General features: G+C 38.3%; 1 protein-coding gene across 7 annotated transcripts in view; it reads left to right on the plus strand.

The window, feature by feature from the left end:
• The first annotated feature begins 3,422 nt into the window (after positions 1-3,422).
• Positions 3,423-23,681, plus strand: part of LOC128876186 (glutamate receptor ionotropic, kainate 2-like) — a 185,025-nt gene continuing 164,766 nt past the window's right edge. For 3 of the 7 annotated variants that reach the window (XM_054122335.1, XM_054122334.1, XM_054122337.1), the window contains exons 1-2: positions 3,425-3,697; positions 13,413-13,615. In XM_054122335.1, coding sequence (XP_053978310.1) covers positions 13,522-13,615 — 94 coding nt within the window. In that variant the 5' untranslated portion in view covers positions 3,425-3,697; positions 13,413-13,521. Of the gene's footprint in view, positions 3,698-9,799; positions 10,051-12,054; positions 12,185-13,412; positions 13,616-23,681 lie in introns of those variants that run through there. The other 4 variants (XM_054122336.1, XM_054122331.1, XM_054122333.1 and 1 more) reach the window with 4 other exon arrangements.

Here is a 23,681-nt window from a genome sequence, read left to right on the forward strand (position 1 = left end):
TTTCCATTTCGAACACGTACGAGAGTTAAACAAAATATTTCAAACAACTTTTGAAGTATAAAATAAGTATACATTGGTACTGAGATACAAATCATACTCGATTAATCGTAAACTCGAGGTATCACTGTCTTCGGCGTCGACGTGCCTGTTCCATCCCATTTTAAAATTCCTTCACGATGGGATATAGTAAGTCAGCGGCTGAAAATTATTGCCAAAGATACGAGGAACGTTAGACCAACTCGGATATCCGAAATTTATCACAAGGTGATGGAACCCGAGCGCGTCATGAGCGAGAGTCGTTGCGAGTCGCTGCGGCGTGCGGGAAAGTTGCTGAGAACTCCTGCGAGTTTACGACGCGTGTTCCCTGTTTGTGCACGGAGGGGTGGGATAGTAAAATGGGTAATAACCGGTAGACTTTCATGGCCCCCAGCCTCCAGGCCTGCGTCTTTGGCCACGCGCTTTCGAAAAACTTTACATTCCTCCGCGTTCGCCGAGCTTTCGCCGCTCGTAAACGCAAGACTCCCGTGAAATCGAGAAGAAAGACAATTTTCCTGCTCCCAGGCTCCAGGAGAATTCCATTACGAAGGTAACAGTTTAAGTTGGCCGTTATTATTGCATGAAAGTTTATTAAACTTTCCGAAGCGCAGCCGAATGGCTCAGCGTTTTGAGTTCATTTGTTGGGCGCTCGTCAGGAGCTTTGTATGGGGAGGGTACATGTGTTTCCTCGGATGGGGTATAAAATATATTGCTGAACACAGTGGTTCAAATAGATAATAGAACATCCATAGAAATAAAAGAAAGAAATAGGGAGTAGATTGTGCGTAAGTTGTAGAGTAGTATAGATGTTACATAAAGAGAATGAGAATGTTTCGTATTTTTATTATTAGCCTTTATTCTCAGGCTGTGAACTATTCATGTATTTATTTTGTACATTAGTTTAACATTTCGACTAGTATTGGTCTTCTTTATAAACGAGTTATATGTATACAATCAGTTCTATAAATATTGATATATCTCTTAAAGAAATTTGTTTAAATTAAATGGGCGATTTGATGTTTCTAAGTGTATGTTTGTATTAATATGTTGATGTATATATACATGCTTATACATGTATAATTCATTTGGTAATATAAAACTATTATTTCATTTAGTCAAAAGTCTTTAATAGACATAGAGACGAATATTTATGGTATTGACTGTATGCATATAATTTACAATGTATTAAGAGGTCTAGTTTAAACATCGAATTTGCTACATAAAAAGGATGTTATACGAATGATCCAGGAAACTTGAATGTAAATCTTAAATCAGGTTACATTGATGGATTCTGCAACCTACACATAGATTAGTGTTTCATTAAAAACGAAAGAAAAATGGAAGAAATTATTCACAGAGTCCATGAAATCACTAACAGAATCAATAGCTTCACATTCACATTGAGAATTAATCAATTCGTCAACGTATAAATGGTCAAGCAACAATTCCTTTTAATCCGTAAGACCAGATTTCCACCTTAGAAACAAATCGAAATCAACCCTTTCCCGAAAAAATCCCCATTCTCCAAAACATACAGAACCTAAGTCAATCATTCTTACACAGTGTCATTTAAATTCTGCAACTGCCTGTGACACTATTCTCGGTTTTAAACCTACCGCGTATTAAACGCGAACTTTACCGAGAAAATTGCGGCGCGAAGTTATAAGGGGGTGTATAAAATTTCGAAATTTGTCTGGGAATTAGTCGCGACTACTGGGGCTACCCCGAAGCTGTCGTAAACTCGTGGAACGTGGTCGGCTCACGTTTTATAAATCTTGGCCCGTTAACTGATACGAGACTTCCACGGGATTTTCATCTAGCTCGAAGCGGCGTTATTTATCGTCGGTTGGGTGTATTTCATTAAGTATTTAACGTGCAGAAATTATGCGGGAGGCGAGCACGAAACCAATTTAAATATGCTATGCGGAAAAATGCGGAGATAGTTCGCGTCGGTGCTGTTGGTTGATTCTCGTAAGTTAATGCGAACGCGTACGGAAAGTTGCAACTCACCCTCTTTTCGTCCTGGCTCGACGTCGAACAACGCTCCTCGTGGGAAATTGAATTTTACTTCGATGTTACTTGAAAAATCCTTATTGTACCCTTACCACCTTCCGAAGCTTTACACGTCCACCAGCTGCAAAATGATGAACACATGATAAGGTGAGAGTCGTTAATACTGCTGCTTTATCTAGAATCTACAAGTTAACAGTGCAAACTTGTCTTGTAACACCTGAAATCTTCATCTGCCTTTGTTGAGTGATTAAACGGTTCATGGAAATTTGATATCGATACAAATTTGTGGAAGTTATTAGTCGTATGTAATTATATTGTGTAAGAAACCTTTTCTTTTTATCGACGACTAAAAAACTTTCTGTAATTCATTATGTGAATATATTTTCCAGTGTTGAATAACATTTACTATTTATCCACCGACACGTTAATATAATTGTATGTACTATTTATTTTTTATCTTAATATTTTTAGCAAATACTGTATATGCTGCGAATGACTGTACTGTATAATTTTACTTAAATCTAGATATGATTCCAGTTTGTAATTCTAAATGACATCGTTTAAAAGCTGTTCCGCTTAAAAAAGGGTAGAGTATGCAGCACGTTTTCACAAGTTCGTAGACTTTGAAACGACATGTCGCAGTCAATAAGAAGTACTGTGTTTGACAAGTACGTTATCCATCTCCCTAAACGACTTCGCGGGACGAAACGTGAGTACGTAGAACTTCGAAAAGAGTTTAAAATTTCATAAAACTTTGATTACAACTTAACGAAGTACACTGAAACCTATCAAAGTTACCGAATTTAATATTTAACGGTAAACGATGGAAGACATAAGCTAGAAAGAGGTAGAGAGGTAGTTAAAAGAATAGCTATATAGAAAATGACTAGGATAAATGGAGGATTCACTAAAAAGAGGATAGTGATTCATAAAATGTAATTAATCGATTATTATGACATTTGTAATCTATTTATCACATGGCTAATAAAATATTCTTTAAGAGAAAATTATATAATAATATACGGACTTAAACGAAGTATGTCTGAAGATATTAGAAAACGGAATACAAATATAATTCATTCAAATATGTAAGTAATTCCTAGTGTATCATGCAGAAAATCAGTCCTCTGCTCCATTATAATACTCGTTCATCCGCCATTGTTACATTTTCAATCCATATAGCTTGAGTAACTTAAAATTGATTTAGAAATGACTTGAACCTACTTTGCGCCTAACTTTAAATTTTAAATCCTTCTGTATTTGATAGACGCAGGAGTGGGAAGAAGCACGTGGGAACGAGCATGCGCAATAGCTGCAGGAGCACGTGGCCGGCGCGAGACACGACTCGTTCAATTTCGGTTGGTTTCGTGCGTCGGTGGCGGAAGGACCGGCGGCAGTCGCGCGCCGGCCGCTGCCTCGAAAGGGTGTTTGTGTTGATCTCGTCGCGATGAAAATCTGGCCGCCATAGAGGTTATGTTTACGCGTGTCGCGGGAACTGGACCGACCACGCATGCCCTTCTGCGTTCGCCTTTTCGAAAATCGTGCATGGATTCGTCGTCACGTGACCATCGATAAATCCTTTGATCCTCTTCGACTGGTTCGGTTCTTGGAGCAGTCTTGGCAGTGCTTGTCGACGCAGGAAAACTTTGTAAGTACATATGACAACTCACTCATTAATCGTCACTCGAATACCTCGCAAGTCTGTCGAACAAAAATAACGATTCTTTGTGATACAAAACTAACGTTGACCTAAGTAAATTCGTATATCGTTGGCATTTAAATATGGCGCCTGTTTTGCGCGAGTAACCGCGTGATCCAACAATGTCGACTCCGAGTTCGAGTCACGTTGTTTCGAGAATCTATTTGCTGTAATACTCCTAAAATCGTGTATTAATTGGGGAACACGGGCAGGGACGTTTGTAATGAGAGATTATGGGATTAGGAAGCTACCAGTGTTTGAGGATTATTCAAGACTTTAATAATTCTATATTTGACAGAAAATCGATAGAGTTCTTACATAGGTCAGCGTGGCGTAGAACGAACTCGAATCGCAGACAGAGCGTCACTTTACAGAGGTGTCCCATTTTGCACATTTGATTAACATAGTAACAGTTTTCTATTAAATTTTGCAAATATGATCTCGAGCAATTTATCTCTTTAGTTATCATTAGTATCACGGATAAGTAAAATTAATTAATGCAGAATAAAGTCAACGTTTAGCGATTTATCTCTGATGTTTATTCCGTTTAATGGCTATATTATTTATGCTCATTGTTGAAATATATAATTGCGTAATATGAATTGCACTTTTTATTCAATGATGAAAGTCGATCACCTTTTAATTGTTATTCGAATTTTTTCCGTAACAAGTAACAAAGTCATAAAGTAAAAATCGATGTAAATTTATTTCACAAAAACCGTAATTATTATTAAACCGAAGTCAATATTGCTTAATTTAATACAAACGTAAAATTTGTATATCTGATCACCTGTTGTACGATGTACGTATCCTAAATTGGTTAAATTGGAGTAACGAAAACGTAAATAATGGCAGCATTGCGAGCCACAGTAAAGCAATAACACATGTTTTTGTATTATTCTCGAATCACTTTAAACTCTGACCTTACTGTTTACATTTTCCATTGTCCTCGACAAAATCGCCCAGATGTTATCGTGCCGTGTTACGAAATGCTCCAAATAAACTGAACGTGAAATATAAGTATAAAACTCGATACCCGTGAGCGTATTTCACTCAAAATGGACGTTCGGCGTGATTTATTCGTCGATAACTATTGAAACATGTAATATCTGTACAACATATACAATCGCAATATTTATTTAATCCTGGGCTGTGGCGGAATGAATATACCGGCACCACGGGATACAGGCAGAAATGGGCAAAATTTTATTCGAATAATGAGTACCAATTCATGATGATTTGTTCATAATGTTTATTCAATAAAGCAGTTGAGGTTCTGCGTATTGTGAAATATTTCATTCTGTTATTCAAATTTTATTTTCATTCAAAGATTAATACACATGTAGTTGTAGCAAAACGAGAGATAAATGTATAGAATCTTCTATAACAATTTGAAGTTCAGAGTAAATACTTCTTATAAATATAATCAATTTCAAAAAATAAATCCAGATTCTAAGTTTTATCCAGTTAATAACGCAACGAATATCGCTGAACTTTTATTCATTATTCGAAATGTTTGATGTGGATAAGAATTTTGCCAATCTCTGGTGTTCGCTGGTCGTATATAACAAGAGGGAGCGCGCATGGAACAATGGCGCGAGTTTTAATATCGTCCGACCACTCATAACCGCGCTAGGTGAATTACGATGGCGGACGTATTTGAGTCCTCGACCGCCGATAACAATTTTACAATCGTCCATTCGGCCTTTTTCCACATTGACAAATGCATCGACAAACGCAAATGACAATGAGTAAAAAATTCAATCAATAAAAATCGCTAAAATTGAACCTTGTATTAATTAGCACAAACATAACAAACACGTGTTGCTTTAAATCTCAATCTCAATCTTTTTAGTAGTTTCCTAAAATTTTTTAAATGATTACTCCATAACAACAGATCCTATAATTAACGCGTGAATTCCTGCAAAGCGTAATTATTATTCTTTGACGAGCTATCGGAGATAACCCAATCGCTCTCGACTACTATTTGCTTTGACGCGCGTAATTGGATCAGAATTCAAAAAGCAGCACGCGATCGGCGTCTAGTTCGACATTATGAGTTAATTCGGAATTAAAGCGCGATATCAAAGGGCAACGTTTTACTGTCTGCCGCCCTTAAAACTGCCGAAACAATTTAATTCGTGTGTTCCAACTCCCGGCGATTTGCGCGACGTCAAATTTTTAGCTAGCACGGGTAGAAGGGGAATACTCCCAGCTCTTTATTAAATTTCCGTCGAGGCTTGCACGAAATGTTGCCAAGCTTCCCCGCTCGAACCGAATTAACCGTGGTACGTTTTTGCCCCAAGTAACGGAAAAGAGACGACGTCAACGCTGGATATAATAATTCTTTCTGGAATATCGAACTTCGCACCATTCGATAAACCCGTGATTTGTAAAGAATTGTGACACTTGTTTTTGTTAACAAAACGAGAATAAATTCAGATTAACACCCTTTGAACTCGAAAGACTCTAACACTTTCAAAGTTTCCTTGAAAATCGAAGGGTTAAACTACGGCGTCATAATGTTTCATTCATTACAAAGTTACATTTGCATGAAAATGGATCCTTAACCTTCTGTTTTAATACTGCATTAATAGTGGTTGTAACCTTCATGACTTTTGGAATTCATTAATCAGGGATTTCTCTTAAAGGGTCTTCTCTTTTTCCCTTCAAGTTCAGTTGATTCTTTGGTAAAGATTAAAAAAATTAAGCAAAATTGAGAAATTATTTTGTAAATAGTGAATGGTATTAAAAACAGAGGATTGAAGACTTAGATACATAGTCCATTTTCACAATTCTGTGATGAATTTAAACGCTAAGTATTCTAAGCAACATATTGCATATTCTTCGCTCATACTCATCAAAGTAAATAACAGTTCGATTATTATGGACAATGAACATGCTACTTATTAGATCAATGTACCAACGTATGAAAATAATTTAACCTTTTCGGTGCTCTGCGCGAGTGTACTCGTCGAATTATTTTGTTCTTGTCGTGCTCAAGACGAGTTAAATCGCATGAGCTTTTTAAATAGGAAAGAGCTTAAGACGAGTTAACTCATTAACTCATTAACAAGAATTTCATGCGATTTAACTCGTCTTGAGCACGACAAGAACAAAATAATTTGACGAGTATATTCGCGCAGAGCACCGAAAAGGTCAAACCACCCTTTCAAAGTACAAAAAAAAAGAAAAAGGACATGTATTTAATTACTCACCAATGATTATAATATTCTGTTATGAATACTGGGTCATCCTACGTTGCTTCAGAAGATTTTCAACTAGTCATAGTGAAATATTTCATCCCCTTCGCGCGTATAATTTCGCGAATATCTCGGTGGCACGTGACTAGATAGGCCAAACGATAAAAAAGGGACAATGCTCGCAATCGATGAAGCTATTGTAAAAGCTGACGTAACCATCTCTACCGACCAGCCTTTTGCGGAATCGCCCGCATAAGCGAAAATCAGTTCTCTTCGACCGTCGCGCGAAGTGTTGCAAAATTTCAGGTCCTTTGAAGCTCCCGCCATTTCCATCATTTGTTCGTTGGAAAAGTTGCCTCGAAATGCGCACTTTTTTATCGTTTCAAATATTCTCGCGACGTTGCGTTGAAATTTGCAATTGCTTTACTTCATGGGAACGTCGTTTTATTTCCCAGACTGGAAAAAATAGAAAAATATCAGAATGTTCCTGAAAATATTCTGCATTTCTAGATCTTAACACTCCGTTGCAATGACTTTTAAACTTTCTTGAAAGTTTGTTCGTTCAAAATTAATTTTTTTGATTCTATTAGAGAAAATCTCTTGGGAAATTGAATATTATCAAAATTCATAATATCAATAATTACAAAAACAACAATTTACTGTACCATGCACCGAGAAGAATACGATATAAAATTAAAATTCGCAAAATTTCGTCAATTTTTGGATTGCATACGTTAATTAAACGAGGTAAAGTGAAATATGTGGAATCAAATAATATAAGAAAAAAACATATTCTTCTTTTCCGCAAGGTCTAGATTTAATTATTTCAATATCTACTGAAATCTCAATTAAAAATACTTTTCTATTATTTACATATTCACCATTCTTCGCTTCAAATTACCTCTATAATATTTGTAGAACGATTTCAATTCAAGTGTGCAAATGTTGACATAGAGCTTCCAACTAGGACTGAGATTCTCACAGTATTTATTCTGGATTTTATTTTTACGAGTTTAGTACGCGCGATGTTCGAATATTTACCATGTTTCTATCGAGAAAGACACGAAAATAGAGAACTGCTGAACCGACGGTTCCTTTATCCGAGGCTTTCTAGATAATCTAGCGAAGATGCTTCGAACAATCATAAATCACAAAAGAAGGGCTGGCTGACAAAGGTGTAGAGCTGGGGAGGGCGCGAAAGAAGGGCTCAGATAAAACGTGAAAGCAGAGACAACCAAAGGGTGGAAAGGGGTGGACGGTGCTACCATCTCATCCCTTTGCTCCAACTTTTTCCATCTTTCTTATCACCATCGCCCTCTCTTTCTATCTGTTGGCTTGATTAAGACATTTCTATGGTTGCGACGAATTATCGCCGGATAAAGTGGCGATCATGGTGGATTGCAAGAGTCGGAGGGAGAACTCGATGCATTCTCGCTTAACATTTCATTTTCTCCCTTGGTAGACGTGCTATTTATATTCTCGGAGGGTAGAAATTGTTTGCCAGCAATATTAAACTGTCTTCCTCGACTATAATTGTGGCTTTAGTTACTGGCGACGGCTATTTTCAAGCGAAATGCTTGGAATTTCTCGAAATTCTTATATTTTTCGCGTCGTTTGCGTTTTATGTCGCTCGCAGAGTTCTCATTTCCGTTAAATTTAACATTTTCTGCATTGTTGTGACGTTCTTGGGAAATTTGAACGATAGAAATATGCAGCACCTGAATAAATGTATTTGAACAAACAGTTTCAAACTGAATATATTTGTCACTCGTTTTCTTCATTGATATTGAACGGGAGCATGTTTAATATATTCAGACGTGAATGAGAGATTGAAATTGGCATTTCGTCGAGGTTTTCCTGGTAGATTACTCAGTAAGGCTGATTTATTGTTCCTTTTACATTTTATTTTAATGAGATTACTCGTCGTAGCAGAAGCAAAACATAATTTCGTGTCGACGAAGATAGGACAGATTGTATGGAACGCGAGGAGAAAGGGTGAAGTAGGGTGAATTGCTGTTCTACAACGTAATCCTATTTGCATTCCATTATCAGAGCTTTTAAAGTATCAAGTGTCATATACCTATTCGTTTTCGTGTGTGAATCTCCAGTTACTGGCAACCATGTAGCATTTCAGACACCATTTTGGAAGAATTCAATGTAACATTTCGAAAACATATTCATTTGAGCCACATTTTAACCCTGTAACTGACATTCGTTTATTCATTCTATCGAGTTTTTCTTGATCCACTACTTTTAAATTCAAACAGGATTCTGGTTTGTTCTGTGATAGCATGGGTATACCTGTTTATTTAAATCGCTCTACATTCGTTTCATAGGTCACGTATTCTTGGAATAAAGTTGTCCTTTTCTGACCCAAACTCACCCCTTTAAATATCCAATATTCAAACTAAACCTATCAACCCCTTACTTTTCGATTAATTAGATTCCATTTTATTTTACAACCTTCACTTTTGAAGATGTCTCATTAAAACACATCCAAAACGTAGCTAAAATTTGTTCCCATCTATTTACATTGCTCTACATTCGTTCCATCGGTCACGTATTATTGTAATAGAATTGTGTCCTTTTCTGACCCATACTGACCCCCTTAATTATTCCACATCGGTATCCATTTCCGTCCTGTACCCATCGATAACATCCTCGTGCCAGTTCTCTCGTTTAAACTGTTCTAAAAATGGCCTTCGATTCCTCGAGAATGCAAGCGTCAGACGTCGAAATTACACGAACGGGGTTTCGAGACTCGATTGCACGCCGATCGAAGAAGTCGCCGACCAGTCTGCCAGTCGAGACTGGCCCGGATATACGATATTGCATTACCTCGCGCTGAGTGCCGTTCCATTGTTTCTTCTCGTCTAACTTGCTCGAATTCCTTCTGTCCTGCGATACAATCGTTACATTGAATTAAAGTCGAATAAAACGCGCGCCCAGACACATGGATTCGAACCGTATTCGCGGACAATGACGTTGTTTCCACGATTTTATTCTCAAGAGTCGCGAAACAACCGCGAAACATCTAACGAGGTACTTTCGCGTCGATCGAACGACAACCACCAGCGTCGAATTTACAATTTATGCGAGGTAACGGCGGCGACGAAACCGCAGAGTGCTTGTATACGTGGAGGAAGAATGGAAAATAATGGGATTCTCCGAACGCGTGCTCCTTTGCAAGCCTTGATTTGCACTTGCAAAGGAGGTCGAGATCGAGCGAAGAGTGCAAGGGTTAGGGAAATTCGTGTGACGTGATGAAGATTCGCGAAGCAATGGAACAAGAATTTTTTCTCAGTGTTAATATAAACAGTTAACATTTATTTTTATTTACACTTTATTCGGTAGTTCGAGTTCTCTCCAAGCTGAATGCAAAAAGCTCTGATAGATTTTTTGACAAGAATACTTTCGCAAATTTAGGCCATTTATAAAATGCAATAAAAATGGAGAGAATTTCAAACGTGAGGATGTATCGTATCGATTGTACTATCCAGGTACAGCCCCTAAGAACATAATTCTCCACCTTCTCTACTTACTCGATCTTCTCTTTCAGAGTTTTTTAAAGGATAAAGCGCATTCGCAGTCTTTGTTTCAATTAATGGCACGGTGGTTAAAATGGAAATTAATTCCTCGAGAATAATTGCTGCGGAAATTAAAAATCTAATTAGGAATGTAAAGAAGCGAGTAATAAAATTTTTGAACATTCATTGCGAACTGCTGGGATAAAGTAATATCCTAACGTAAAATATGAAATATTCCATGAAATATTACGTTTTCATTATTCGAACTTCCATTCTTTTATGTGCATAATCATGAGAAGTATAATATAAAGTTCGTGACAATCTAAACAGAAGAAAAATAATTTCAGAAATTACAATTCTATACTTAGATACTTATTTTGGCAAACAGAGATTTATTATAATAAACAACACAATTATCCATGCTAGAACGATGAACCAAAACGACATTACTATTTTATTTACCGACAACACCTCGCCAGTTGCACCAGTACCAATAATTTCACTCGTAAACCAAACTCGTGTTTCGAGCCATGATTTATCCAAAATTCAAAAATGCTGATTTTCCTCGTCGGTGCTTTCCTGCATCGACCAAAATTCATTTTATGCAACATTTCGCGCATTTCGCGTCGCTGGACACGCCTAATGACCCACTTCGCGGCTTGCTTCATTTCCACCGTCACGGGACGCGGTTGCGAATGATTTTGAAAACACGACGGTCGAATAAATTTCAGTTTTACAAACTCCACGGCGCGCGCGACGGCCAGGAAGCGTGACCGCGATATTTGCTGCGATAAATTTCGCTCCGTGGAGCGGGCCGGGCCCGCGGGCAAAATGTAAATTCGCGCTACAAAGCCCCCCAGAATCGGCTGAGACTTCTGCTTTTCCCCAGGGCCAATGAGAAACATTGAATCTGGCATGAAGTGCGCGACACAGCCAGTCGCGAGACGCTCGTTCGTGCGAAAATGAAAATTTTCTTCACTCTGCGTGGATCTCTCTTTTTCTCCATTTACGGCGAACTAACGGAATTGCTGCTGTTGTCTCTGCTCCTGCATCTCTATTCGCGTATCAAGAGGAGGTATACAGGGTGTCCCAAAACTCGCGTAGGAGCCGGAAACGGAGGGTAGCTGAGAAGATTCAGGAACAACAATTTCCTTTGCAAAAATGTAAAAATTGATAATTCAAAAATGAAGCCTTCATCGACATTTTTGCAAAGGAAATTGTTGTTGAGAATCGTCTTAGCTCCTACGCGAGTTTTGAGACACCTTGTAGAATTTCTCTTCTCGTTATTCGTTAAAAACGAGCCAAAATGTGCCTACCTGCTAGATCTGCGTTAGGTACATTTATAATGCCGGAGGAAATATTTGCTTTTCATTTAACAATCAATCTTATTTAACTATCATCAGTTAACGTACTATTCATATTTGTTTTGAAATGAATATTTCAAAACTCGAAATTCCGCCGTGTCCCTAAACATTAAATTCAACCGTGCGCCGCAACCGTTCGAGCACCGTAGTAAACAACTTTTTTTTGTACCGTACCGACCACTCGGTACTCGTTGTCTCCTTGAAGCGAGTCAGTCGGTTGCTGATCGCCATCGAAACACATTCAAATTGTTGCGCATTTTGTCGCCTTTCGCGAAAACCAGTGCCGATATCCAATTCCTTGAAGTAATCGCTTCGCGTATTGGACCACATGAACAGTTATTGGTATGTACTACACACATGAATACACATGCTTTTTTCTTGCTCGGGAATCTTTTCTGTAGATTTTTATTTTATATTTTCAACGTTTTAAACTGTGATCAATTCGCAAATGTAGAATAATTTAGTAAAATAATATGTCGAGAAAATTGAATCAAGGTCTCAGTTGTGGGAATTGTGGGAAAGGATCCTATTTAAGAGGATTAATTGAATTGCAAAGTAATTTTAATTTCTCGTGAATCAATAACTAATTCGTTTGTAGGACAATTCCAATTAAGTATATAAACTCGAAAAATGGAGAATGACGCGATGGCATCGAATGACTCTCGTACGATATGATTTCCCTAATTTGGTATCAATTCGAGCGCAAATCTCGCGATTGAATGCGCCCCGTGGAAATTTTCGTCGCTGTAACACCGGCGCGGCACAATGTGCACTCGTTTCGCGTACATCATGGTATCATTCATCGCGTCGCCTGGTCAAAATATCGAACGAACTCGTCGAGTCGAATAATTTGCCAGCAAACGACCGCTTCGTCCCCACCTTCCATTCGTCTGCTCGCATTAATTCACAGTAATTTCCAGGTCGACGCTGTAACGAAGCGCGGAGCGACGTGCGCTCGACAGTGTATACGAACTTCGTTCCGCGAATTCTCACTGTAACGATTATTTATGACCGTCAGATTGGCAATTACACTTGTTTCGCTAGCCCAGTGAATTATTTCACGAGAGATTTGTGGGGTCGTATATGAACTCACGTGCTTGAAAAATTAGACATTTCCTAAGCAATATAGGGAAATTGTAAACTGACTTTATAATATTTCTGTCTGTTTGTTGTATTTGTATGAAGATGGAAAATATATAGAAATATATTAACCCTTTGCACTCGAGAGGTGACTCTCAGTCACCATTAGGTTTCACGCAGCAAATCTATCAGCAATAATGTTTCTTTAGGTTTAATTGCTTTGGAACTCGAAGTGTCAATAAAATGATTATCGGTGCGGTAAAGGTGACCTGAGTCTCAAATCTCGATAGCTTAGTACTCGTGGCAATAGAATGCTAAGAAAGTATCTCGAGTTGCTGGTAGATAGTAAAAAACAGGCTTCGAGTGCAAAGGGATAAAATATTGTGTGATGAATATTGTGTTTATTGGCATACGACGAATGAGAATACAATGATTTAATCGCAAGGTAATTTTTATTCTCGATTTTATCCACCTGTTCGTTTGTTTTCAGGTAAATGCATAGAAGCGTGAGGTGTCGTGGCTCGCGGGTGTAGTTCGTGCGGTGGTGTATCTGTAAAAGGCCAACGAGAGGCCGCAACGGTGGGTTTTCGAGATGAGCTATGAATTTGGGCTGCCTGGTAGCCACCGTCTTTGTGCTTCAGCTGCTCCAGCTGCCGTTCCATGCCGCGGGGCTACCCTCAGTCGTCAAGATTGGTGAGTCGATTAAATCTGCACGATACTAATTATACTTCGCGACTCTTCAACTCTAAAGAGGCAGCTCTGAGCCTCAAGGGCTAGGAAAACAAGCCTCGCTTGATAAACAGATTTAACATTTCAGCTACTGATTCATTTAAACTTCAATCTTACGAATTAATTTCCATCAAATATATAAAATTTCTGTCGAAATGAATATTATATTAAGCGTGGCTTGTTTCTGCTGCTAAGATCGAGGACTCGATTAGATCTAGATAGTTGTACTAGTGACCTGTGGGGCCACTCGACTCTAAATAAGTTCATACGTTGCCATCATAAAAAATAAGTCTCTGAAAAGAATTTAAATTTGATACGCTGATTAACACGTTGACCGCTTGGCTAAAATTCATGAAAATTTCTACAGAGTCAAAATTTTATCTCAAGACTGTCAAAGATTAGATAATTTAACATTTGCTGTAGTATTTAATTCTTTAGCCTCTTCAAATTCACAAATCCTATACAAATTTATTTTTATTATTGCCTCACGTTTGGAATTAATCTGTTTAGTACCTACATTTTTTGCATTTAGATAGTTCTACCTGAAAGAAAAGTAATGATTACTTAATTCCTTACAATAAAACAAATTCATTTGGCGTTAAATAATTCTACATAAATTCTATATAGTTGAATGCATCCATTATATCGTTTTATCAAGTTACGTATACAAATTTCAAAGTATGAAACAGAAACAAAGAAAGACCATTTAAGTTAATTAACCCTTTGCACTCTGCGCCATTTCGTTGCAAAATGTGCGAACAGGAATCGCATTACATAAAATAGTCTAACTTTGGAAACGCTTATTTTTTGGTTAGTTGGTACACTCGAAGGAACATTCGAGTGTAAAGGGTTAATGAAAACCCATTTCGTGGTGATATAATGACCAACGTGTTAATTTAAATTCAAAAATGAATGTTCTATTAGTCATGGCCTTCTAATACACGTATCAATCAATAAAAAAAACAAATCAACCACGAGACCACCCTATTGTTAAAATCGAGAGAAAATAAATGCAATGTTATTTCCACGATTCCTTGAAATCTACAGGAAACTTGCGCGACAGGAAGCCGCGGGAAAACGCGACGAACTCGTCTCCCAGAGCGATCCCTCTTTCTCCTCCGAACTTCGGAACTCTGTTCCTCTTTTCTTTCTTAACAGCCCTCACTCTCGAAAACTTCGGCGTGTCCGTGCACACTTCTCGCGTTCAACTTTCCCTCGAATATCCTTAATTCCTCTCCAGCTCGTTATCATCGTTCTGAACGATCGTTTCGCGCGTAGAAGGTCCCCGGGTCGTTACCATAAAACCGAAGAGGCGAAAAATACAGCACGATTGCCGGTAGTTGGTATTCCGACGATCACGAAGTTAAGACGTAATTCGATTAATTGAACTTCTTAATTCAATTCCTCGAAGTTTCCAGCGGGACAGCTTCCTCTCGGTTCTCCGTGTAATTGTCGCGTAATGAGCCCGTGACCGCGTTCATCGTTGAGTGGGTTCGGCACTGATAGTGCAGGCTCGGTCGAAACCGAATATCAATGGATAATACATTCTATTTAATTTCTAAGCAAAGTCGATTGAATAGACGCGATATTTTCGGTATAAAATTATTAGATCTACCGGAAAGTTCTGTCCAGTTTTAGAATAAAACAAAATAATACATTTATTTTATTGAATAATATAATTTTTAGCATTATTTATAACATCCTGCTAGCGTGATTGCAATTTGTATGCGCATACTCGTTGAAACTTGTAACCGGAACAGACAGAACTTTCCGGTAGACCTAATACCAAATTCTGGCTTATGAATATTTACAAATAAACACAACGCGACTCTTGCGCCACCTCGTTTAATATTGATCGATTAAATCAATTCATGTGGACGGTTACATTTTTAGTCGCTTTCTGACGTATATGAAAATTATTTTTACACGAGGATTTGCATCACTTTGCGTTTCATTGTAGAATGATTAATTGGTTCTGTTTGGCTAAGTTTGATTATTTGTAAGGTATTTTCTTTAATACTATAATTCAGAGTAATAATATGAAACACATTTGGAGAAAACATAGGAATGATAGTAGTATAAAGAATATAAGTGGACACACATAAAATGGAAGAAACATTTAGTTTAAGGTGAGAAACAAGGTGAAACAGAACAATATAATAGTTGATTTGTTTAGTCCAATGGACTCAATTTAATTTCACTCCATTCAAACACTCATTTTTAAGTACTAGTTATCTAGTAAATATAAAATTGCTTCGATAGGAGTCGGCATAGCTTTTAAAATTACATAAAATCACGTCACTGGTTGCGGATATGTTAAACTTCGGATCCGTTCGTATAAAAATCGGTTTCTGATCGAACAACGACCACGTTGTAAAGATGGAGGTTGAACGGCCCATAAAATTCAGCAGAGTTCGATATTTTCCACGCGACCCGCTAGATGACCCGTATGTTTCGCGAGCTGACACCGGCAAAAGTTTCGCTCAAAATTCCAAGTTCGTGTCGAGTTCGACCGGAATTCACTGAGACCAACTTTCGACCATCATTTCTCAGGAAACAGCGAACACCTACCACAGTCGTTTCCCGTTCAGGATACTATTCGTGAAACACGGATTTCGTCGCGTTCTAGCGATCCAGTCACGTACCTATCTCTCGAAAGACTATGCTTCTCTTGTGACTTGTGCCATTCAATGCTAGGCAAATTTAAAGCGTTTTGCCTTGAGCGCCAAGATTTAATATAGATTTGTAATCTAGTTTATCATTTCGATAATAAAAAGTGATATTAAACTTATTGTTTTGGAAAGCAAATTTATTATCTTCTTTTGCAATAATTCGTGACTCAAAAGGCTATAAACTTTTCTCTTGAGTAGGAAATGGAAATTGCAGTGACGTAAATTGAAGGTCTGGGTTTGTCAAGTTGACTGTAGCGAGTAATAAAGCCAAGCAATACCTCAACATGAGAAATGCAGACGAAGACTTTACTGCTAAAGATAAAGGTTCTGACAACCAGATGCGACTAGTAATAAAAAGAAATTATTCGACGGTAGGTACTAGAGATCACAGTTTTGAACGGGTATTAAAATACACGATATCCAGGTACGTACACGTGCATCGAAATTAATAAAATTAATAAAATAATTATTTTTATATACAAACTTTTACGTAAAAAAGCTTGTATTCTGAAATAATGATCCTTATTAATTTTGAAAAAATTGATACGCAATAAAACAAATAAATAAAAAAGATATAAACATAAGAAGAATAAATATAACAGAATACATTTTTTAGTGCAATTTCTACAACGTTATTTGTTAGTTAAAATAACTGTTCAAGTCAATGTGCGTACCCGTGTATTTCGATGAACGTGTACGTACCTAGATATCCGTGTATTTCAATACCCGGGTACCCGTATATTTAGATATCCGGTTGTATTAAAAATACACGGATCCATTAATTACCTGAGTACGTGGGTATTTCGATACACGTGAAGTAGAAATCTCTAGTATGCACCGATTCCTTGGGTCCATATTGCTGGTACAGGTAAAGGACCTAACATAGCCATTGCAGGCTCTTAGCTATCCCGTTGCGTTGCCAAATTGGCCTTGCAATTTGCGTTCCTCTGTTGCCACTTGAGTAGCGTAACCTTTGAAAGGGTCGATACTTGCCTCAACGGCCGCGGCGTCGAAGTTCCTGTTAATGGACCGCCGAAAGTCATACGATAATGAACATTAGTTTCCATATTTTCCCAGAAGCGAGCACCCCGTTTCCATTTTAATTAACTCTGTTAAATATAATTTACTTTCAATTTTGTCGGTCTTCGTTTTCATCGCAACTGGGCGCAGGAACGTAACGATGGTACTGATACGTTTTACAAATTCCAGAAAACAGAATCACTTCTTATTATTACAGACATTAAACTAACGCACTGGAATTACACTAAGATTTACACAAATTATTCGCTACCAAATTTAACACCATTTATAAGCTTTTCTACGTGTTAGGAAAGAATTCTTCATCTAAAAACAAGTTGAAAACGTATAATGAATTTGGTTTTACTAAGCTTCATTCCTGAAATGTATTTGATTTTGAATATGCGTGGGACACGTGCGCAACTTCAAAACCTATTATCTCGGAAACTGAGTTTCCTGCCGAAAATGTTACTATACATTTTCGACTCATTTTTTAAGACAGAATCGCCTGATCGTCGATTGAATATAGAATGCAGAGTATGTGGTAAAATTGACTCCTTGGGAATGTAGTAACCCCGATGGGCTTGAGGTACATACATTTCCTGGCAATGTTAGATGTCCTCGGTAACTTTCAACTATCTTGGAATAGTATTACCGGGGCTCTGTGAACTTTCGCCAGGAGCGTAACTCATGATACATAAGACCAAACTCTTCCCCTTCTACCATTTCTCCATTTCTCTCGGACGTAGCTCGTAGTGAATGAATAGTGAACAAGCACTCTCGCCCCCTCTTCTCCGAAGGTTTCGCTTCGGAGGAAAGAAAAACGGTCGGTGGATTTGCTGAAAGAATAGAAGTCGATGATTAAGCGCAGTCTTTCCTATATTTCCCTCGAACGTTTCGTCTTTATTACAAAACGATGGACGATCCTCCGTGAAATTATCCACTTCTTTCCAAGAACGAATTCTTTTGGTCCTTTCTTCGCCCTGTAATAGTTCAATCGTCAGGGGAATATTAAGTGGAATGTCTTTCATTATTTGCAGAGGCGCAAGGATAGAAATCGGGAATATTTTATCGGATTATGAATCTCAACGAAGTTCCTCGACTTTATTTGTCTTTTAAATTTAAGCGAGTCTTCGGAGGATAGGCGATATTCGCACGCGGTAAAGGGTACATACACAGAGCTCCTCGTTTATGCTTTCAAGACCATCGACGGTTGAGATAGTTTTATTTCCTTGTTCAACGTTCAAATTCTTGAAATCTTAAATTCATTTCGTTTAACTGTATCGTACGTCGAACGAGGATTTTTATCTCATTTCCAACCGAGTAAATAAAGACTGAAAGAGCGGTCTCAAAAAAGCTTTCTTACTTGGCGTTTCGACCTGTGAGCCATCTTCACGTGAAAATTTCATAACATTATGTAAATACTTTACTTTTCTTTTTACAATGAATCTGAATATCAAACAGAAAAGCTTATTTAAAACTCATCCAGTAGTCTTTATTTATTTGTTGCGCAAATTAGATTAAATTTTAGAAGATTCTTCAATCATACCTGAAAAGGCCATCATCTCAAGGTTTCATTTAATTACGTCACAATCAAAAAAGATATCTCGAACCAATCTCAATCAAGTTAAAAGAAAAATCAAGCATAAAAGAGTACAATTTTATTTACTTTCTTTCGCGATGAACATCTACAACGATGCTGATTTCCTCCGTCTCCTTTATCGTCAGACGAACTACTAGATCTTTCCCGACATCCTCGAAACGTATTAACGAGCACAATCGAAGACGCTATTTACCATTCGACAATAAACGAGAAGGACACGAACGTCCTCGTGTATCGACAGGAATCGTTTTTCTCTCGCATCTGCGGGACTAAAATCGAGGTGAGGACACTTCGAGAGATCGCGTTTGTCACTCGTCGAGAATCCCGGCTGGAAATACGTTGGCTCCTTCCAGGGAGCGCCGCTCTCATCTCCCCCGAGGGCGATGAGTGACGAGCAAAGAGGGCGAATGAATGGACTAACTTCGGCGACAAAGGAACGTCGCGGTTAGCCTCCACTTGCTGTGTCGCGTGTTCCCGAATCTTCGACATTCTTCGGCCTTTATCGTCCGTAAAACTTCTGCGCCGGCTCGTTGACACGAACTTCTTCATCGCGTGTCGGTTTTCACGACGAAAGTAGCTCTCAAGAAAAATACAAGCGGGAAGATGTACCCTTTTATATTCTTGTCTTGAGAAACGACTTCATTTACCTTACAAAACAGAATACACGTTGAAATTCATGATGACATATAGCGGAGGATATAAGGGAGAAGGACGAGGTTCGGTAAATCGCGAACTTTGACTTTAGTCAGAATTAAAGCAAATCTATTTCATTGCAGTGTCATATTGGGTTGTCCAGAAAGTTCGTGCCAATTTTTAAGAAACATTCAAAGACACGTTTGAATTTTTATATATATTTATTGAATTATATATGTCCATTTCGTTCCATAATTTTTCCACCTTTTAAGAGGATGTCCACATGTTATTTGTTTTCAATCATTCCGATATATTCAGACCTGTACCGCCTACTAATCATCGGCATGGACTTTCCAGACAACCCAATACCTTCCAACTCCTACGATACTTTTGTAGATTAGTCTTCGCGACTAGTACTCTAAATCATAGCATATTTTTATTTATATCGAATAGTTATCCCCATCGAAGTTACTAGTATCAACAAAATACAATTTAATGACTTAATTTACCGTACATAAAGAAAATTCATGCTGGAAGTGCAAGTAAATCGATACAAAGCTTTTTTGGATAGCTTTTATACCAAATAGGCCATTCATGGAACCTGGGTAATGTTTCATCTAAAAACATTTGAAAATATAGAATAAATATTTTTCCTATGAGGCTTCGTTTCACAGGAAATCAATTTCGAAAGTTCATGGGTTACGATTGAGACTTGGCGATCGAGTCTGACCATTGCTTACTATTTCTACTTGAATTAATGTTAGTACACACTGGCGACGGTGTTGCATCATTGTCTGTTTCTATTTGTCTTACCATCTTCTACAGTTAATGCTCCAAGTTAAAACAAACAATACCGAGCAATGGTCAGACAAATTTGTCAAGTCGTACCGAATACTCTCAATTTTCGAAGTCGATTTCCTCGAGTAGTGTTTTGTAGGCGCTCCGAGATCCAAAGCTTCACTTTTCTACTTATCTACTTATTTTTGTGCGAATAATGTGCGCGAAGAAGAATTTTTCGGTCCGAACGTCAAGGACGTCGAATATTTTAAACAAACGTTTTCCGAAAGTGGAGAGTTTCGAACGCGAGTTCCGTTTCGTCTAAGTGAAACAACTTTCACGTGAACGACGAGGCGACTTCCGCGAGAGTCTTTTCGTATGCAGGCGTCAGAGCTCGTCGCGATATTAGAAGGCACAAGAAAACGGGCAGGAACGGACAAAGAATGGCGGGGAGCCGCAATGTAAATGGCAGGGAGGCAGGTTCTCCGTCTTCTCCTCCGACTTCCGGTCTCGCGTCGGTATCCGCCTGCTCGCTCGATGGGTTTCTGGGGTCTGAACCTAACGGAAGAGTCGGTCCGCGGTAATTCGATGGGGGTGACGAAGGAAGAGGGAAACGTGTGGAGAATGACAGGAAGGACAAGGTTCAGAGTGGGGTACCGCAAAAGAAGGACAGGAGAAGAGGGTGGTTACGACTCAATGGCTCCCTGAAACATCGGTGTACTGCGAATTCTGCCGAGGTTTGTCGTGTTCGAATTCCCTAGTGTAATTCCACGACGATGGATATATTATTTCTTCTTCCCCAGGGAGCTTGCCCATATAGCTTGAATCGACTGAAATATTTGTTTTCGGTCCAAGAGTTTCGTTGTTTACTGTTGGACTGGAACTACTAGTTCCTGCGATGAGGGCGATGCTGGTTACACGTTCCTCTATTTATTAGCTTAGTTTGAGGTTAAATTGGTGTTAGTTTGAGGTCCTCGCACATTTACATAGACACGCATTATATGACCATTAAATAATATATATCAATAAGAATTTTTGGAATTTTATACACCGTGTCTCACATAACCTGTGTATCAATTATCTGTTTTTATATTCACGAGTTTTTGTTCGAGTCTTTTTCAAAATTTTGCAAGGAACACCTGTACAAGTATCAGAAGTTCTATGATCTGATCATCATTTTCAATAGAATAAGCAGGAAACAATTATAGTGCATGAGAATGTTACCAGTTCACTGAATCTGCGAGTTTGAATACCATCCAAGCCTGAAAGCGATGGAGTTCACACAAATTCAAGTGTTTCACAGGGTAAATGGTCTGTAGCGTTGATAGACCAAGAACTTTCAGTACCTTTGAAATTCGATTCCTTTTTCTCGAAACGTTTACGTGATATTTACCGTAGTCGCTTCTTATTCAAAGTCCATAACTGTTGTCAACATTTCAAGATTCCTGATAGTGATAATTTACGTTCGTTTAATTTTAGCATGTAGCTTTCTTCTACAAACAACTTATCTTCTCTGTAGAACACGTGGTGTTCTATACCAAGAGCCTCTATCACAAAATTGTAAATATAAATATTCCAAATTTAAAGTTACAAATGCAACACAACGAAAAGTAATTTTTCTCTATTATTTATGAAAGAAACGCAGTGTTATCGTTATAAAGTCGGTATAAAAATTCATCTGCACTCCTTACTTCTTCCAAAAACATATAAACTAACCCTCTCGACGTTAGACTGCCTCGAGAACTTTGTTCCCCATCGCAAGGACAATATATTATCTTGCGTTTGGCTTAGGAAGAAGCGACGGAAGATCCAAACAGAAGAATGCTCTTAGTAATTCGACTGTTCGACGAACAGGACAATGCTTCGCGTATGCACTCGAGGAAATTTCTCTCCTACGACTATGAACTCTCAATACCATTCATCGTCTCCGTTTCCCACGACCGTTTCCGGCTTCGTAAACTTTGGAATCGAAGCGTTCGACAGGGACAAACCAATAGTGGCTGCGAACTTTATAAGTACTTCGCTCCCTCTCCACTTCCCTCTTCCCGGAGTCGATATTATTTTCATCCCTGTGAATAATGGCCGATACTTATTTACAGTTCTCATTGCTATCGAAAGTCAGAACCACTCGATTAGTTCCCATTATTACCGTTTGGACAAGCCTGGGTTTATCGAGAAGTTTTCTAGATGCTTTTAAAGACATTTGTTTTTATTCTTCTGTTGGTAATGCCTATTGTGGAAACTTTTATTTCGTTAAAGTAGGTTCGAATATTATTTAGTTCTTGAGATATAGTTTCCTACGAGTGTTTGTTTGATAAATTCTTCTATGTTTCGACCACTTGATAGTTTTCTTCGAGAGATGAAATTAAGATACTTGAATCTTGGAAAGTAATAAAATAGTAAGGTAGAAAATAGTAGTACAATAACTATTTTATCTGTTAAAAAATATAGAAATTAAAATTGAGATTAAATTTAGAGAGAGGCTTGATAACTGATGTTTCGGAAAACATCCCCTGCAAAGGATTCTCCAATTTGAAAACATACTACGAATACGAATTTCCAAAAACAAAACTATGTGAAATTATAATTAACTTAATTTTTATAAACAACAATATTATAATATGCATAAGTTGCGAAATTAAAGTATTATATAAACTAGGGATTTTCGTTTGGACTATATCTATTCTAGAGATTTCCGAGAATACATAGAACATCATTGATTATAAAAAAGAAGTTGATAAACTGCAATTTCACGCGAAAGTTTTTTGAGAAATTGCTCGGTGTACGAATACATTCTACATCCACTGCGTTTATCCAAGCTTACTCTAATGGAACTAGCATTCCTCGAACTATACGTACACGTCCCTTACCAAACAAAATACAAGACGACAACAGTCGATGATCTCGAGAATATCGACCACCCGTCCAATTTCGACCGAGCCTCCAGGTTCTGTTTGCCCAATTTCGCGATCGAAACGATCCCTCGAGCTACGCCAAATCTTCTACCTCTCCATTATACACCGTACGCGGTAGAATCTCATGGATACCGTCGCGTCGAGGATCTTCGAGTAGCGGCCGATCGACGTTTTCACGCGAGAACGAGCTGTCGAACTTTTGCGCAAGTTTTTCCCTCGAAAGACCGACACAATGCCAGCGGTGCTCGCTCGATTGCGTCCCGTTACAGGGGATGGCCGTCGTACCGTGTCGCCCAGGATCATGAGACGGAGGACAGGGACAGGTCAGACCACGATGAAAGGCGGCAGGAAAGAAAACGGGTTACGCTTGGAAACCAGAAGACGAGGTAAACCGAGCGGAAGAACGGTTTTGC

This window comes from Hylaeus volcanicus, chromosome 5 (genome assembly GCF_026283585.1).
Source record: "Hylaeus volcanicus isolate JK05 chromosome 5, UHH_iyHylVolc1.0_haploid, whole genome shotgun sequence".
Lineage (NCBI taxonomy): Eukaryota > Metazoa > Arthropoda > Insecta > Hymenoptera > Colletidae > Hylaeus > Hylaeus volcanicus.